At 41.4% G+C, this 19,247-nt stretch overlaps 1 protein-coding gene across 7 annotated transcripts; it reads right to left on the bottom strand.

Annotated features, from left to right (window-relative positions):
- Positions 1–2,395: 2,395 nt before the first annotated feature.
- Positions 2,396–19,106, bottom strand: lyrm1 (LYR motif containing 1). 7 transcript variants are annotated; one of them, XM_033040325.1, is made up of 5 exons: positions 19,007–19,106; positions 12,949–13,107; positions 4,212–4,272; positions 4,082–4,113; positions 2,396–2,736 (listed from the first exon to the last, which is right to left on the bottom strand). In XM_033040325.1, the coding sequence occupies exons 2-5, from the start codon at positions 13,105–13,107 to the stop codon at positions 2,620–2,622; spliced, it is 369 nt and encodes a 122-aa protein (XP_032896216.1). In that variant the 5' UTR covers positions 19,007–19,106; the 3' UTR covers positions 2,396–2,619. The 7 variants fall into 7 exon arrangements, with proteins under 7 accessions (XP_032896216.1, XP_032896214.1, XP_032896213.1 ...); XM_033040323.1 differs by having other exon boundaries at positions 19,013–19,106; XM_033040322.1 differs by lacking the exon at positions 19,007–19,106 and adding an exon at positions 18,936–18,994.
- Positions 19,107–19,247: the final 141 nt, after the last annotated feature.

Raw genomic sequence — 19,247 nt, 5'->3', positions numbered from 1 at the left:
CCTCTTCTAAGTCAACAATCAGCTCCTTGGTTTTATTGTATTGAGACCAAGGTTGTTGTTCTGACACCATTTAATCAGCTTTTCAATCCCCCTCCTATATTCTGACTCATCATTACCTATAATTTGTCCAACAACAGAAGTGTCATCAGCAAATTGAAAGATGGAGATGGGACTGTGTCCGGCTACAATGTCATGCGTATACAATGAGCAGAGGAGGGAACTGAGCACACAAGCTTGAGGTGGTCCAGTTGCAAAGGGACACACAATTTGAGCTGTAGTTAATCATTTATGTTTTTAGTGTCCAAGTGGTCCAATGCATTAATACAACTATGGTAAGTCTCAACAACTTCTATTTTGACTCTTCTCACTTTCATCGTCAAAGGTGTAGATATGATGCCTACACTTGTATAGAGCCTAGCAATGACTGCCTTTTTGTAGGTTACTTCAGACAATCCTTGTTTCAAATGTTCACTTGTTACCATCCCTCAACTCTTTCTCTACTACATAGAGGACTACATTGGAGCAGCCTCCTGCACCTGTAAGGAACATTGATTTCATCAACTTCACAATTAATTTCCATCCTGCCCTCAAATTTATTTGGACTATCTTGGACTCCTCTATGCCCTTTCTCAATCTGCATCCCCATCACAGACTAGCCGAGTTACTCCAGCAAAATATTTTATTGAAGATTCCAGTATCTGCAGATCCATGCGTCTTTATTGTAAGTCTATTGCACTCATGAAATGTGTTTTAATTAAGAAGAGTAAATATAGGACAGAACATATTAACAAAAGCAAAGGAAGATGCAGTCTCACAGATAAGCCTTCACTTTCCAAGATACGTGATGTAGACGCAGATCTACCTCTCCATTGTGTTATGGAGAATGAGACAATCACATCATTTATCAAACCCTTTTATTTCATCCCAGCCATATTGTTAATCAAGTAGAAATGTTGCCACACTCACATTAAACTGCTCACTAATGGACACTTAGAACAATCATCAAATCACACAGGAATGAGTAGTTTAACATATGATGAGGGTTTGACAGCACTGGGACTATACTCGGAGTTTAAAAGAATGAGGGGGGGACCTCATTGAAACGTACAGAACAGTGAAAGGCTTGGATAGAGTGGATGTGGAGAGGATGTTTCCACTAGTCGGAGTGTCTCGTTCTTTTAGGAAGGAGATGAGGAGGAATTTATTTGGTCAAAGGGTGGCGACTCTATGGAATTCTTTGCCACAGAAGGCTGTGGAGGCCAAGTCAGTGGTTATATTTAAGGTAGAGATAGATTCTTGATTAGTAGAGGTGTCAGAGGTTATGGGGGGAAGGCAGGAGAATGGGGTTAGGAGGGAGAGAAAGATCAGCCATGATAGAATAGCGGAGTAGACTTGATGGGCTGAATGGCCTAATTCTGCTCCTATCACTTATGATCTTATGAAGTTAAGCACAAAATAGATACTAACTTTTCAGGGCATTTCAGGTCATACTGTTTAGTAGAAAAATAATAAAACGCAGGCCATACCTACTGAAGAACAGAAATGTTTGATCAGTCAATAGAAGATTAGATTGATAATACTGCAAAGGTAAAGATACTTACAATAAGCCATTCAACATCTGTAGGAGAAAGTCCCAATATTGCATTCTATCTATGTGTTGTTGAAGACATAGCTCTTTGACTAGAACCACTAATCCATAAAAGGCAATTGTCCTTAGTCAGTGCTGGATAGTGTGCTGAAGTCAAAGTATTATCCTGAATCTGGTGATCTTGATCATTAATTTATGTAACTCAATGCCATCTAAGCTGCAAAATACTGTACTTTACAAAGGGATTCATTGCAACCATAATAAAAAGGTTAAAAAAATCTTGAATTGCAAAGGAAAATAATAAAGTTACAATTACAATATTCACTAAAACACTAATATTTCTGAACAATGAAATCTTCTGTCACATTAAATACTCAAAAAACTTGAAGGCTAGCCCAGATATAATAATATTTTTTTATTATTATATCTACCCTTCCACCTTCCATGGAGGAACTCCATTATGGAGGAGCAGGACATAAGTACATGGTGATATCTTTATCTCTAATTCCCTATCTGGGCCATTGCAACATCTCAGTTTAAGCATATATAGTCATTTTTTCATTGTTGTTAAACCAAAATCTTGAACTTTTCACCCAAAGGATTCGTGGGAGCAGCTTGACATTCAGAATGCAGATATCCAGAAGGTCATCAAACATCACTCTCTCAAATATCATTTGAGATGTGAATTGTGGTTTGAATTAAGCTGACCCATGAATGAAGTGCAACTTTGATTTTTCCACTCCTTATAACAGAATGGACCCAGAAGAGGCAAAAAAAAAAAAAGGCCCATAATTAAGCACAGAAGGATGCCATTCTATTTTTCATGATGTACTTATTTTGAGAGTATTGTACAATATCCCAAATGACAAAGTTAAAAATAATTCTACTCAAGGCAATTCTAATGGATATTTATTAATTTAAACATATTACTGTACCCTATGGATTTTCATAATAAAAAATTCAGTACTTAAAAAAACAATGCGACTTAAGTAATAAATCATATCCACACAATCAAAAATGTTTAAGTGTCACTAATCCATTTCCTCATGTGACTGCAGGTACACTGGTTTGGCAAATTTCCTCAGCCTCTCTTGCATTTTAAACTTTCGTCCTTTTTTATCAGCAAGTCCCATAGGAGGTAAATGTATCTGTAAATAAACATGAACGAGATTAAGTCCAATATAAGATGTACCTAAAGTTAAAAATATGATTTTACAATTCTAAACTATCATATTTACAAGTTTTCTGTAGCAATCATCTTAACATCTACCAAAATGGCTGTTTGACAAGAACAGATATTTTGAGATTGAGGTGAAAATTCAGTTATCTTCCTGGCAACCTCATTCAGTCAAGAATTGATACTAATAGTAAAGCTCTATCTTTGACCTGCAGAGGGTGATGAATATTAATGTTATATCAAATCTTGTTTAAATAAGATTGGTTTGCATACTTCAGTTACAATTAAAAAAAATAGAAACTGAATAATCTAATAAGAATTAAGTATACATCCTATTTATTACTGCTTTAGGTTAAATGATTTATATGCTTTTTAAAGTAATCAGTTTGGTAATATCATAGTTTAATATTTTATTTAAACTTGCAAAGGAAAAACAAGTTGTAGTACATGGAATAAAACTTTAAGGTGTTTGTTCAATTCTTGTATATTGGCACAATGAAATACATTTCTAGCCATACCATGTAGACAAAGCAATCCAAGGACAAACTAACAGGAAGATATAGGGAGTAATTTAATATCTTGAATACAATAAGTGCCTAATAACGACAGCATCAAAAACATATTTACTCAGAACACTTAGATTGAACAAGACTAATGAGCAATGCTTCTGCAACATCTCCAAATAAAACCCAACATCTGCAACATTAGTTGGAAGATTTTTACACGTTATAAATTGACCATTTAGTTTTAGTTACTCTGAAGCTTGGGTCTCAGATCCAGAGTTCTCCAAAAGAAGCATTTCATGGACATTAATTCCATAGATGACAGACTTGCAAATACCACCAGGAAAATTAAGCTTCCAGACCTATTTTTACACTCTTTAATATGATCAAAAATCCATCACGTCACATCTAAATATAAAATATCCTTCATTAAATTGTTTTGAAGGGAGTATCCATTTAAGTGGATTATGTACAACGTGGCACCTGGTGATTTAAAAGTGTCAATTTACACAGAACCTCACAGGAGTGTTGTTCTGAGTCACGTGACAACAGAGGACTAAAGAGGAGCATTTTAAAACCTGAAACTGAAGCAGAGCGATTTAGAATGGGAATTGCAGAATTCGGAGCCTTGATAAGTGAAGGCAGAATTCCAGTATAGTCATGCAATTCAATTTGGGGATAATTTGCTGAGAATCAGAAGAGTAGAGATTTATGGAAGGCTAACACCCAAGTTCAGCATATTTACTTCAAGGCATTGATTTATTTAATAAACCCAATTCAGGATATATGTATAATGTAAAGATGGTAACTTACAGGTCTTGGATAAGGAATTCTATAATGTAATCCTGTGAATGAAACCAAAGATCAAAGTTAGATGCCACGGGTACCTTTCTAAGAAAATTACTATTAAAATATTTATGAACTTTTAAATTATTCTTCTTACCCATCTCTATCCTTGTGTGGCATTCCATTATGCAGTTTTTAATTGCCTCTACATCTGTCAACTGCAAAAGCATTTCATTCAGAGGTAATGAAAACTGACAAAATGTATTATAAGCTACTATAAATGTACACATATTAACCTGCAATAATAACCTCCCTTCAGGTTAAGGAAGATTTTTTAACGATAACTTGCACGGAAGACAATTCATTTTCAAGTAATTTTGGCTAAAAATGTACAAATATTTATACAAATAATCTAAATTGGAACGTGTCAGAGTTTTGATTTTGAGTCAAATCATTATATATAAACAAGACATTCATAAGAGTTAACATAACCATCCAAAACTATCTCTAGGGTCTGAAGCAAGGTCCCAGCCTGAAACGTTGCCTATCCATGGTCTCCAGAGATGCTGCACTGGGTTACTGCAGCAATTTGTGTCTTTTTTATATGAACCAGCATCAGCAAATCCTTGTGTCTATATTCAAAATTAACTTGTTAATTTAAATGGAATACTAATCAAAGTTTCAGACATGGTGGAATGGATTATTCTCATTTTCCTTCTAATATAATTTGCAGCCTTATCTGCGTTCTTTATGAATTTACTTAAATCCTAACTTTTTTTAACTTGGTTTTTGGTGACTCATTCCCAAATACATTGTGCACATTCCTCAATTATTATACTTCACGGTCATGCCTTGCAATGTTTTTTAATGTTATAGCTGCTACATGGATATACATTATAATAAGAAAACATTAGAAACTGATGAACATTGTAAATCTTCATAACCCTTTTCCAGGTGCAGTATTCACTGGGTGGCGCTTTGATGGCAGCCTCGCCTACAGTCTGTTTGTCCTTTATGTCTTTTTTTTTGTTATTGGTGTGTTTAAAAAGTTTGTGTTAATGTTCTCTGGTTTGTTTTATGGGGGGGGGGGGGTTGGGCGGGGGAATCTTTTTTTCCCCAATCTCTTACCTTGCCGCAGATGCAACTGTTTTCCGGATCGTATCTCAGGTCGCTCTGCGGCCTAACATCGTGGAGCTGGAGGCCTTGCTCGGGACTGACTTTGAGCCTCACCGCGGGGACGGGAACTTACCATCGGAGCCGATTCCTTGCCTGGGATCAATTTTAACATCAAGGAGCTCGCATTCTCAGGTTGAGACCGACGTCGGGAAGCTCCAAAAGCCGCACAACGTTCGACTAGCCCCGACCCGGGGTAGATTGCCCTGCGCGGGGGAGCTGAGATCCCCCCCCCCCCCCGATACACGATACAGGACCTTGATGGGGTGGAAGATTGCAACCTTCACATGGTCCACCCTGTTTCGATGAATGCAATCAACCCGGCGTGCACAATCAAATAAGATCAAATAGAACAAGTTGTCCTACAACTTTAGGCTGTGCACGCCATACGCAAGAAGAAGGAGCTTGATCATCCCAACGAGGAGGCCCGCCGCTGGCTACGGGAGTAAGATCGCCCCATCAACGGAAGGTTAGAGCCCCCGAGTGCTGGAGGACAAAGAAGGGAGAGATTGAACTTTTTATTCGCCTTCCATCGCAGTGAGGAATGCGGATGAGTCACTGTGGTGGATGTTCATGTTAAAATGTATTTTGTGTGTTCTGTTGCTTTTTATTGGTATGTCTGTATGTAGCGTTGTTACAAATTCCTGCCTTCAGTGGCGCTCTTGATCTGCCCACTGACTGTGCGTGCGACTTGACAGGCTGTGGGGGTGGTTTAGTAAAATGTAGGTTTTTATTGGTTGTCAGAGAGGGATATCCTCGTAAAACAAGCTTATGAGGAAATTTCATTATGTTATCCCGTTCGCGATATTAAAAAAAAAACGTTGTGTAACTATTGAATCGCCAGAACCCCTGCAACGCCTTCAAAATCACGGATCGCAAGTTCAGGACAAAACAAAAGGTATGCACTGTAGGGGGTTATTTACCCTTGTCTAGTTTTAGGCCCCCGATATCGGCCGTGTCTTGCCTGCTGGCTGTGAATGTGAGCAAAATCATGGCGGCAGCCACAATCCGATCTCTGTATCTTAATCTACAAACATCCACTCTCAAGATATATCCATTCATACTAAATATCTGACTAAAAACATCCACAGTACATATTTTTTAGTCAGATTTTTAGTATGAAAATATTGATCATGGATAAACAATTACACAAAATATAGATCATTTAGATGTTCTTATGACATGATTATGCAAAAGATAATGATTTTGATTATCTTGAGAGTGGATGTTTGTGGATTTTGAACACATGTCTGTGCAAAACGGCCCATGCCTGCTGCAGTGTTATAAACCAACAGAGTAAAATTTATGGGAATTAAACATTCAATTCCTTCAATTTTGCATAGAAATTCATGACAAAGTGAGATTTAAAAATCGTTATATTGTGAATTCTTGTGTGAATGGGATCAGTTTGTTATTTGGATACTTTGGCTATTTAAACAATTATTTTTAGCCTTTTATTAAGAATGGGATAGATGTTTAGATCTAATAATTGAATTTAGATGAATTTAATTGATTTGATGACTGATGAATATGAATTTTTTGTTGGGTATTTACTTTGTTTAACATTAGAATAATAAAGTTCTGATCTTGAGAATATCACATTTTTTAATTTTCATGGCAGTCTGGGTGTTTATTACTATTTCCGTCACAACGATTAATTTTGTAATTCGCTAATTAATTTGGTAATTAACTAATTATATACTTTAATTTCAGGTCATCCAAATAAGATGTATCATATTTGTTTCAGAATGCTTCAATCTATAATAACTGAAAATTTCATTTAGTTCTCTTAATTTTTAAGAAGGTTATGGGCTTTTATGTTAATTGACTGTCCTTGATCACAACTTTTGTGTTAAGTTAATGGAAAAGCAATAGGGAACAAGATGCTAATTTCCTAGTATGAAAATGACCATAACTTTTTTTAATACTGAAGTTATGAAAGTGAATTAGGTATCAAATTTAATTTCTTTTTATGCTTTATCTGATGGGATAAATTACAGGCTTGATTTTTAACATCTCAAAATGTTGTAACATTGAAATTGAAATTTCTTGTATGTTGCATAGGCTCCAAAGCCACACTCAGCAAAATCAATAACCCCGCTCTCACCATCGACGGCACCACTGTCTCCCCATCTCCCCAGGCCCGCAACCTTGGCGTGATCTTTGATTCCACCCTCTCCCTTGAGCCTCACATCCGCCATGTCATTAAAACCTCCTTCTTTCGTCTCCGCAACATCGCCAAACTCAGACCCTCTCTCACACCTCCCGCTGCTGAAAGAGTCATCCATGCCTTCATCTCCTCCCGACTGGACTACTGCAACTCACTTCTCCTTGGCATCAGCTCCACCTACATCAACCGACTCAAACTGGTCCAGAACGCAGCCGCCCGACTCATTACACACACCAAATCCTGGCATCACATCACTCCAGTCCTCAAACAACTTCACTGGCTTCCCATCTCCCACCGGATCAACTACAAAATCCTGATCCTCACCTACAAAGTCCTCCACCATCTGGCCCCCCCATATCTCACTGACCTCCTCTCCCCCTACCAACCCTCACGGTCCCTCAGATCCACATCAGCCGGTCTCCTCTCCATCCACAAGTCCAACCTCCGCAGTTTTGGGGACAGAGCCTTCTCCAGGACAGCTCCCAGGCTCTGGAACTCCCTCCCCCAACTGATCCGCAATTCTGTGTCCCTCACCATCTTCCAGTCCCGCCTCAAGACCCATCTCTTCACCTCTGCCTATCCTTAGCCCCACGTCCCCCTCCCTTTTCATCTGTGCATTAATTGCCTCATATTGTGTTTTGCATTTAATTCTGTCTTTACTTTGTGTACTAGTCATGTCTCTACTATTTATTTCATTCCCCTTACATGTTTTTCGTGTACCTGCTAAATTTTTGTAAGGTGTCCTTGAGACTCTTGAAAGGCGCTCATAAATAAAATTTATTATTATTATTATTATTATTATACTTGGCTAATAAAGTATGATTATGATCATTGATATCAGGAACAGATGGCCTTGTTAACAAAGTAAAACTTCCCAAAAGTGCACCAGCTATCATACAACAAGATTTACATCAAGCTAGATATGTTTTAAGGAATATCTTAATGACGGAGAGGGAATTAAAGACGCTGAGATTTAGAAAAGGAATTTCGGAGACAAGATCAGCTAGAGGGACGGCTTACAATCGTGGAAGAATGGAAATTGTTAAGTTACACGAATGGAGGAATGTGGAATACTGGAGGGTAGCAGGGCTGAAGAGATAAAAATAAACAAGGTTGATCAAATTTAAAGTATTACAAATCTAGATTAAGTAAAGATATTGCCAGAATTTGTGCTGAGCAAATTTAAGAGGGAAAGGCATTAGGGTCATTAAGTTAGCAGAGTATTTAGATAGGAAAATAATAGATGAGAGAAACAACAGATAGCTTGCAAGAGAAGCACACGATGTAATGGGGTTCAGGTATTATGAAGTTAGATGATTTGCTCAGGCAAAAAGTGAAAAAAACAGCTATGCTCAATCCGAGTTATGCATTTATGTTAACATTCATCTATATAGGCATTTGCAGGTTTTGTTGTATGGCACAGCCAGATGAATGGGTATGGATAGATTAATAATGAATATTTGGCAAAGTATCATAAGCATCCCATGTGGATATTACAATACTAGTGCTGTCAGCTATCAGAAATGTTCCGACCCAAAACGTCACTTATTAATGTTCTCCACGGATGCTGCCTGACCCCCCCCCCCCCCCGAGTTACTCCAGCAATTTGTCTTTCCTTGGTAAACCAGCATCCCAAGTTTCTTATTTCTGCAATTCTAATGCCCACCGGAACCAGACTAAGGAACTAGTTCCCCAGTTACTTACCATCCTTATGCCACTGGAAACAAAGATCTTATTTATTCAGTTTTGAAACTCATTTTGACATTTTGTGGCACAATTTTACCAGGTCAATCAAGACACTCAAACATGATACAATTGTAATGGAAGACATTAAATGCTGGAGTAACTCTGTGGGTCAGGCAGCTTCCCCAGAGCATGAATAGATGTACAAGAAGGAACTGCAGATGTTGGTTTAAACCGAAGATAGACACAAAAAGCTGGAGTAACTCAGCGGGACAGGCAGCATCTCTGGAGAGAAGGAATCGGTGACGTTTCGGGGCGGAATCTCCCACAATACAAAGGGAGGGAGAAAGTGCCCGGCGCCGACTAGTTGAGGTGGCTGTGCACATGTGCAGGGCGGCCGATTATGTGCTGGCCGTGGTTGTGCACATGTGCAGGGGGAGGATGTGCAGGCGTGGTAATGCGCATGTGCAGGGCAGCCGAGGATGTGCTGGCCGTGGCGGTGCGCATGTGCAAGGCAGCCGGCCGTGCCGGCGGATAAGGAGAGCGGAGACCCGGCGGCCCGGACACGGATGGCGGGCCGAGATGGAGAGTGACAGAGAGAGAGATAGAGATAGAGAGGGGGCCTGCTTAGAGTTGAACAGTAAGTCCCAGGTGCTTGCCAAGCCGGGCGAAATGACACGGCTTTCAGGTTGCCCGACGGGACTTTAGGTGGCCATTGGCAACCGGGCAAGTGTTAATTTCGAGCACTGTACACACTGCTGTAATTTCTATATGGTGAAACCAAAATGTATAAAAATGGTCTTTATTAAAATCTGACAATGTGCATTTTAACCACATGTGATTTTTTCTATTACAAATCACAAATTGTGGCGTACAGAGGCAAATAAATAAATGACGGGTCTTTGTCCCAAACATTATGGAGGGCACTGTATGTAAAAAAGTAACGATGATAAAGGAAACAGGCCATCGTAAGCTGTTTGTGGGGTGAAAATAGGAAGCTAGTTCAACTTGGGTGGGAAAGGGATAGAGAGAGAGGGAATACCGGGGCTACCTGAAGTGAGAGAAATCAATATTCATTCCACTGGGCAGTAAGCTCCGCCATACTCCGCCCAACTACATCCTGCAGTGGCCTTAGATAACCTTTCTCGCTATCCACATCATCATGTCATCCACAGACTTGCTAATCTTGCCTCTCATATTCACATCTAGCCATAATATATCACAAACAACAATGGTTCCAGCACCATTCTTTGCAGTACTCCATTGCTCACAAATGTCAATTAAATCAACATGCTTCCATCACTGGATCCAATTAGCCTTGGATTCCATGTGCTTACAACATCTGAACTGACCTACCACATGGGATCTTGTCAAATGCCTTACTAACATCCATAAAACTGCACGGAGGCGCAGCTAGTGGAGGAGCTGCCTCACTGCGCCAGAGACCCAGGTTAGATCCTGACTTTGAGTGATGTCTGTGTGGAGTTTGCACATTCTTAGACGAGTGTAGGGAATGGATGATAAAATGGAATAACATAGAACTAGTGTGAGCAGGTGATTGATGGTCTGCGTGAGCCTGTTTCCAAGCTGTATCATTCAATCCAATTCAATTTAATTCATAGTTCCAAAATAATGACATTAGGTTCACCGGCCTGAACTTAATCCAGTTTACCCAGGCTACCTATATAAAATAAACTATATTAATTTTTCTACAATTTTAAGGCACCTCACCTGTGGCTCATAAGGATGCAATGATCTCCATCGGGGTGCCACCAATCTCCTCCCTTAGGTACAACCTGGGATAGATCGCATCTGACACTGGGGATTTATCAATGTTTATGCATTCTTTGACATCCAATACCATCCTCCTCCTTAATACTGAGATGCTCCAGATTATCCACGTTCTCCCCAGACTATCTTCCACATCGTTCTCTATTGTGAACACAGATGAGAAATATTCATTTAGGACCTCGCCCATATCCACTGGCCTCTCACTTGTTTCCCAGGCAACCATCTTACTTGATATATTTACAGAATGTCTTGGGGGGGGGTGCGGTAGGGGGTTGTTGGTTAGTTGCATAAAATTGGAGAGTTCAATTACTATACTGTTGGGTGTCAGGCTAAAAGTGTAATACACGCTGCCATTTCTCCAGTTTATGTGTGGCCTTACTCTGACAATGGAGAGGACCCCAGCCAGAAAGGTCAGAATGGGAATGGGGAGTTAAAATGGTTAGCAACTGGGAGATCCAGCAGGTCATGGTGGACACAAACTATTCAATTACTACCTCAGCTTTAAACAAAAAAGTTCTAAGTTACAACTTTAAAATGTCTCAAGGACATTGCACAACGTGAGTATTTTTAGACGGCCCTTGATAAGGTACCGCATGTGAGGCTGCTAAACAAGATGAGAGCCCATGGTATTAGTAATGCATTTTGATAGTAGGAATAAAGGCGTAGACTATTTTTTTAATAGTTAGAGGATTCAGAAAGGTGCAAAAGAACTTGGGAGTGCTGGTGCAGGCCTTCCAAAAGCTTAATTTGCAGGTTGAATCGGTAGCACGAAAAGCAAATGCAATGTTAACATTAATTTAGAGAAACTTGAACTCAGGAACAGATGAAAAACTATACTCTATACTTTATAACCTACGAACCTATCTCCATTGATGTATTACAGGTAACCCATTCCACCTCCCTTGTTTTTCTGTTGTGTTGTTTTTTGTTTGTTTTTGCTTTCTTTTTTATTTGTAACTTTCTACCCTCTCTTTTTCTCGCTTTCTATAAAAAATAAAAATACTAGAAGTAGAAACATTAATTTAGAGAGAATTAGAATATAAAAGCAGGGATGTAATGCTGAGGTTTTATAAGGCACTGATCAGAATGTATTTGGAGCATTGTGAGCAGTTTTGGGCCCCATATCTGAAAGGATGTTCTGGCGCTGGAGAGGGTCCAGAGGAGGTTTACAAGAGTGATTCCGGGGTTGATGGGGTTAACGTATGATGAGCATTTGACAGCTCTGGGTCTGTATTAGTTGGAGTTTAGAAGGATGGGGGAGGGGGTCTCATTGAAACTTACTGAATAGTGGCAGGCCTGGATAGAATGGTTGTGGAGAGGATGTTTTCACTAGTAGGAGAGTCTAGGAACAGAGGGCACAGCCTCAGAATAAAATAATGTACTTTTAGAAAAGAGATGAGATTTTAGCCAGAGAGTGGTTTTTATTTATTGCCACAGACGACTGTGGAGGCCATGACATGAACTTATATTGCAAATACTTAAATTTACCGACTATAATAATAATAATAATAATAATAATAATAATACATTTTATTTATGGGGCCCTTTCAAGAGTCTCAAGGACACCTAAAGGATTATACCACTGTTGTTGGACAAATAATGAGCAACAATGTGTACAGGAGAGAGATCTGGTATCTGTTAGCAAAATAAAGGAGATGCTTGTTGACTTCAGGGGTCTGTGAACATGTCTTCATTGAAGGGACTGTGGTGAAGAGAGTCAACTGCTTCAAGTTATTGGATGTGCACCTCAGATTAATGCAGTCACAAAGGAAACTGATCAACGGCTCAATTTCATCAGAGATTGAGGAGATTTGGCATGTCAAAGAGTCATACAGGACGGAAACAAGCCCTTTGCCCCAACTCGTCCATGCTGACCAAGATGCCCCATCGAAGGTAGATCAATTGGCACGATGTATTACAGCTTACACAAAAAATTCAAACATATGAAACAGATTAAAATTGATTACATTGACTCTCGCGCACTCCCTACCATCAAAAAGGCACGAGTGGCAATGCATCTTTGTACTATATTTTCCCCATTGAAATTAAATGTGATAAATTAAAACTATCAACTTGCATTTTTATTTTTTCTGAATAACGTTTTGGCCTCCATGACGATGTATTGTTTTTCTTTTAAAGTGTCATCTGTTAAGCCTGTTATTGACTGCCATGTTCTTGCTATTCTGAAGATTCTTCGATAAAGACCAAGCACTTCGTTTCTAGTTGCTGCTGTCATCTGATCAAATGAAGAAAAAAATATATATAATTATGATTTAGACGAATATGCAGTTGGGTTAACTGTGGTAGTGGAAAAAGGTTAACAACAGCTCTACATGGCTTAGTCGAGAGAAAGGATACACAGTAAACCCTGGTTATAATGGACCATTGGGGGTGGGGGGGGGGGGGAGATTGGTGCGCGTTATTGCAGATTGTCTGCCGTAACAGTACAGTATTGTTATTTTATGGTTGAAACAAACAAGTGTAGATGATGGTTAATGCACAAAAGGACACAAAGTGCTGGAGGAACTCAGTGGGTCACACAGCATCTCTGGAGGATATGGATAGGTGACGTTTCGAGACCCTCTTCAGACTGATTAGGTCGGCTGAGTTACTCCAGCACTTTATGTTGTTTCACCTTAAAACTAGATGCCAATGCTACTGACCTGCACCATCGAGCTTCTCCCAAGCCGCAGCCCCTGGCTGCCAGCTCCTGCCTTAGTCTGCCGTCAACTATAAAATACACCCGTTCTCCCCTCCTACCCCACCCACCAAGGTGGAGTACATTGGCGACTCCGGGGTAGGAGAAGGCAGCAGTGGCAGGGGGCCAAGTGGACAAAGCGACGAGAGGAGGAGGCGGTGGCAGCAGGCGAGCAGACAAAGCAAAGGGAAAGTAACAGCCGCTGAGAGGGAAGCTGCACACTGACCGAGCGCGTACTGTCAGTGGCCCGAAGAAAGCACTGATCACAGGTGTTTTGGGCCGGGAGAAATAAAAAATGATACATACAATAATTGCTCAATGCCACTACATGCAAGATATTTAGAATATATTATTCAAATAATTTGCAGGACTTTGGCTGTACAACAGTTTGTTGATTTACACAAGGGAAGAATTCCTAGAAAATATTTTGTAAAGTAAAATTTTGTAAAATGGTTGGGTAAAATAAAATTTAGATATTTTGGTTATGTATTTCTTTGTACAGAGAGTGTAGGAGTCTTTGATTTACAAAAATATTTTGCATTTGTGTGGGCTATTTGCACCAAAATACCATAAATTATTTTGCCCATGTGATTCACAAAACATAACTTAAAAAAAATATTTTCCAGGAAAGTATCTCTTTTGCCAGTTGAGAAATACGCATATTGCTCAGAATGTACAGCTCTCCAACCTCCAACTCAACATTAAGTATAGCCACACTGTTTTGTAAATCACAATGACAAAAGCTATCAGTCATTTTGATTCCCTTCACTATTTCACCCATCTTTATAAGCTTTCTTAAAATTCCTGATTTTAGTGTCTTTTAAGTGATTGACTCTGAACCAGATACTAGAGCTCCTCCAGTATCTGTGCTCTGAACATTCTCCCAATAATCTCTGTGAATGATGCAACACAATTGCAAGTGATTGCTGCTTGGCCAAAAGCAGCTGCTTGCACTATTTCACAAACAATCTATTTCTCAGCCAATTATGATAGAAGAAACTGCAGATGCTGGATATTAATTTAAAAAAAAGACTGAGTGGATCTCAGCGGGTCAGGCAGCGTTACAGGAGGGAATGGGCAGATGACATTTTGGGTTGGGACCCTTCTTCAGGCTAATGAAATAGGGGTAGAAAGCTGGAAAAGACAGGTGGGGGAATGAGCAAAGCCTGGCAAGTGATAGGTGAATACAGGTGAAGGGCTTATTGGCAGATTGATGGAGATAGTGACAAACATAGAGGTAAAAAGGAGACATGGGGTGAAGGGATAAAAGAAAATATGGGACTTTTATTCATTTGCTCACCTGTCATCTAAGTACCTGAGCCATAAAAACATTCAAAGACTCTACTTCAACCACCCTTAAAATGAAGAGAGTTCCAAATACTCACAAGCCTCCAATAGAAATAATTTTAGCTCATCTATCTTAAATGGGCAATCTCCTTTTTAAAAACCTAATGAGTCCCAGTCCCAACCTCTCCTGACATGCAAAATCCTTTGGGATCTGTATGCTGCAGATTATTCTATAAAACTTCAGCAGATAAAGTCTAGCTTGTCCAATCTTTCCCCAAGAGGCGTTCTTGGTATTCGTCTACGAATTCAAATTAGGAATGCTTTGTAGTAATGCAGATATTCATATTACAAAAATCCTAAATCTTCATTTTATTAATACAATTCCAATTTTCTTCATTTACAACTGCAGTCTTTAATGCTTCAGTCACAGAGCTATGATGACCAAGTTGCCTAACTAAGCCAGTCCCATTTGCTTGCGCCTGGCCCATATCCCTCCAGGCATTCCCTATCCGTGCATCTGTCCAAGTATCTTTTAAATGTCATAATTGTATCCATCTCTATTACTTTCTCTTGCAAATTGTTCTATATTCACCACATTGTGTGGAAAAAAATGCCCCTCACATCCCTTTTAAACCTTTCCCTGTCACCTTAAACCTATTCTCTTTAGTGTCGGAAGGAACTGCAGATGCTGGTTTACACCAAACATAGACACAAAGTGCTGGAGAAACTCAGCGGGCCAGGCAGCTTCTCTGGATAGAAGGAATGGGTGACGTTTCGGATCGAGACCCTTCTTCAGACTGAGAGTCAGTGAAGAGGAAACGTAGAGGTACGGAAGGGTAAGCTGTGAAAACGAGAGATCAAAGGGGACGAAGTTCAAAGAATAGATCATTGCTAGCCGAGGGAAAGGTGACAACATACAATCAGTAAAATTTAATCAGGAGGACAGTGAAACTAGTCGGAGAACTAGGATGGGGGAGGGATGGAGAGCGAGGGAGAGCAAGGGTTACTTGAAGTTAGAGAAGTTAATATTCATTCCGCTGGGCTGTAAGCTGCCCAAGCGAAATATGAGGTGCAGTTCCTCCAATTTGCGTTGCATCTCACTATGGCAGTAGAGGAGGCCCAGGAAAGAAAGGTCAGTATGGGAACGAGAGGGGGAGTTAGTGTTTAGCAACTGGGAGATCATGTAGGTCCAGGCAGACTGAGCAGAGGTATTCAGCTAAATAATCGCCGAGCCTGCGCGTGGTCTCGCTGCTATGAGTTCACAACTGGAACAGCAGATGAGGTTGGAGAATAGTTGAAAGATCACTATTAATGCCGCCACAATCTCTAAAGCGACCTCCTTCAGAACCCTGGGTGTGGTCCATCTGGTTCAGGTGACTTATCCACCCTCAGACCTTACAGCTTTCCATGCACCTTCTCCTCAGTAACTGCAACTCCACTAACTTCTACATCCCGATTAAGAAACCAGAAATGCTGGAGTAACTCAGTGGGATAGGCAGCATCTCAGGATAGAAGGAATGGGGGACGTTTCAGGTTGAGACCCTCCTGAAAGTTCTCGACCTGAAATGTCACCCATTCCTCTCCAGTGATGCTGCCTGTCCAGTGGAGGTACCCCAGCATTTTGTGTCTATCTTCAGTTTAAACCAGCATCTGCAATTCCTTCCTGCATGTAAATACGAAAAGTATTGGTGTCCTAATCTTGATATGGGAATAGGAATGTGTTATAGTTAAACATACAACACAGTAATGTAACGTAGATGCAGTATGCTCCAACATATCTAATTGTTGTAAACACGAAAGAAACACACATTTAGAAACATAAAAAATAGGTGCAGGAGTAGGCCGTTCGGCCCTTCGAGCCAGCGCCTCCATTTTCAATATGATCGTCCAAAATCAGTACCCCGTTCCTGCTTTTTTCCCATATCCCTTGATTTCATTAGCCCTAAGAGTTAAACCTAACTCTCTCTTGAAAACATCCCGTGAATTGGCCATTGCCGTCTGTGGCAGAGAATTCCAGATTCACAAATCTCTGGGTGAAAACGTTTTTCCTCATCTCCGTTCTAAATGGCCTACTCCTTATTCTTAAACTGGGGCCCCTGGTTCTGGACTCCCCCAACGTCGAGAACATATTTCCTGCCTCTAGCGTCCCTATTACGAATGGGGGGAGGGGAGCAAGAATAGAGCTGCGGGATATCGAGGAGACCCTAGTGAGAGACTCATCTATAATGGAAGATGGGGAACACCCTTTCCCTAAAGAAAGAGGACATCTCCTATGACTTGGTATGAAATGCCTCATCCAGGGCACAGATGCGGCGTAGATGGAGGAATTGGAAGTAGGGATACAGGAAGCATGCTGGGACGAAGTGTGGGACTCGATAGTTATGGGAGTCAGTGAGTTTGTAATAGATGTCAGTCGATAGTCTGTCTCCTGTGATGCAGACGGTGAGATCTAGAAATGGTATGGAGATGTCAGAGATGGTCCAAGTGAATTTAGTTGTGAAGTTGATGAAGTCAGTGAGTTCTGCATGGGTGCAGGAAGTAGCAACGATGTAGTCGTCAATGTAGCGGAGGTAGAGTTCGGGGGTAGGGTCAGTTTAGGCCTGGAAGTGATTGTTCGACGTACCCTACAAAGAGGCAGGCATGGCTGGGGCCCATAGTTATGCCTTGGATTTGGAGGAAGTGGTAGGAGTCGAAGAAGTTATTAAGGGCAAGGACCAGCTCTGTTAGACGGAGGAGTGTTAGTAGACGGAAATTGGCTGGTTCTGCGGTCGAGGAAGAAACGGAGGGCTTTAAGATCTTCCTGGTGAGGGATGGAGGTGTAGAGTGACTGAACATCCATATTAAAGATGAGGTAGTGGGGGCATGGAAAACGGAAGTCATTGAAAGGGCGGATGAGATGCTTTGGACATAGGTGGGAAGGGATTGTGTAGTGTAGACGGATATAGCGGTTTAAAACCATGGCTTGCATCCACGGCATGAAACATTTATCATGTGAAATTCACTGTTGCCATAACGTCGATACAAACTATTCTGGAAATGACTTGATTTTCACTCTATGAATACGGTGGGGAGGGAGGGGGATCAGATACAGTGACTCACATCTGTCGGCGACTCAAAGGGTTCCTCGCCCTTTGGAAGCTCACAGGTGAAGTTTTAAAACGAAATAAACTACCAGATCACAGGGCACACCATCGATGTACCTACATTTCGGAGTAAAGCGGAGGGTCTACATTACTGACATCGCAAATTTATTGACAGGAACCCCCTCCTAAAAAATTAATCCTGTCAAATATGTTGTGTTTTTTTTACAAGTAGCCTGTGACATCGCGATGTGAAGGGGGGGGGAATGGGACAGAATGATCAGCACAAGCGCGCCGACCGACACCCACCTGTGCGCGCTCCTCGGCGCAGGCGGAGACGGCTTGGGCTCAAGCGCCGCGCATGCGCTAACGCATCTCCAACGGCGAAGCACCCCTTCAGTGCAAGCGCCGCGCATGCGTTGACGCCTCTCTCTCACGTTGAGAACAGCGACCTTGGGCGCCGCGCATGCGCCAACTGACCCCTCTCACACTTCACGGCGAACAATGACCCCCCTTCAGCTGGAGCGCCGCGCATGCGCCGACGCACCTTTCTCCCACACACGGAGGAGGGAGGCGAGGATTGAGCGCCGCTGCGTGCACCTGGACCAGTCCACCTCCCTCATCACCATGGTTATCCGACTGGTTTCAACGTCCTCCTGATTCATTTTACTGTTTGTATGCCTCGCTGTCAACTTCCCTTTAGACAATAATGAACCATCATTCTACATTTCCTCGATGTGTGGGAAGGAACTTGCAGATGCTGGTTTACACCGAAGATAGACACAAAATCGTCTGAAGAAGGGTCTCGACCCGAAACGTCACCTATTCCTTTTCATTAGAAATGATCTCTGACCTGCTGTCACTCCAGCATTTTGTGTCTATCTCGGTCTAAACCAGCATCCATCTTCCATAGTCTAATACATCAATCATCGGTCTATCTTTCATTGCCTTGAGTTGAGGCAGCAGCGTTTGCTTTGACCTGTCGTTTTCACACCTTACCCTTCCATATCTCTAGTCTCCCCTCACCCCTGAATCTCAGTCTGAAGAAGGTTCTCGACCCGAAACGTCACCCATTCCTTTTCCTCCAGAGATGCCTCCTGTTCCGCCGAGTTACTCCAGCATTTTGCCTCTATCTTCGGTGTAAACCAGCATCTGCAGTTCCTTCCCTCGCAGCCCTCGGCTGGTGCTCGTGCAGGAACTCAGGCCGGCGAGCGCGGGCACGAGGGCCGGGCACGAGTACGCGCGGCCCCCGCCGACGGTGACAATGGAGACGGGCTCGGTCCCGGGCCGGGCACGCCCTGACGTTCCGTA

This window comes from Amblyraja radiata, chromosome 22, assembly GCF_010909765.2.
Source record: "Amblyraja radiata isolate CabotCenter1 chromosome 22, sAmbRad1.1.pri, whole genome shotgun sequence".
NCBI lineage: Eukaryota > Metazoa > Chordata > Chondrichthyes > Rajiformes > Rajidae > Amblyraja > Amblyraja radiata.
The sequence above is the reverse complement of the archived record's forward strand: the minus strand, read 5'-3'. Positions and strand labels throughout refer to the sequence as shown.

Excerpts from the sequence above, each read along its gene's own strand:
- lyrm1 (XM_033040319.1), bottom strand. Across the intron at positions 4,114-4,211 it reads CCACACAAGGATAGAGATGG|GATTACATTATAGAATTCCT; the intron begins GTAAGAAGAATA and ends TTTCATTCACAG. Across the intron at positions 2,737-4,081 it reads GAATTCCTTATCCAAGACCT|ATACATTTACCTCCTATGGG; the intron begins GTAAGTTACCAT and ends GTTTATTTACAG.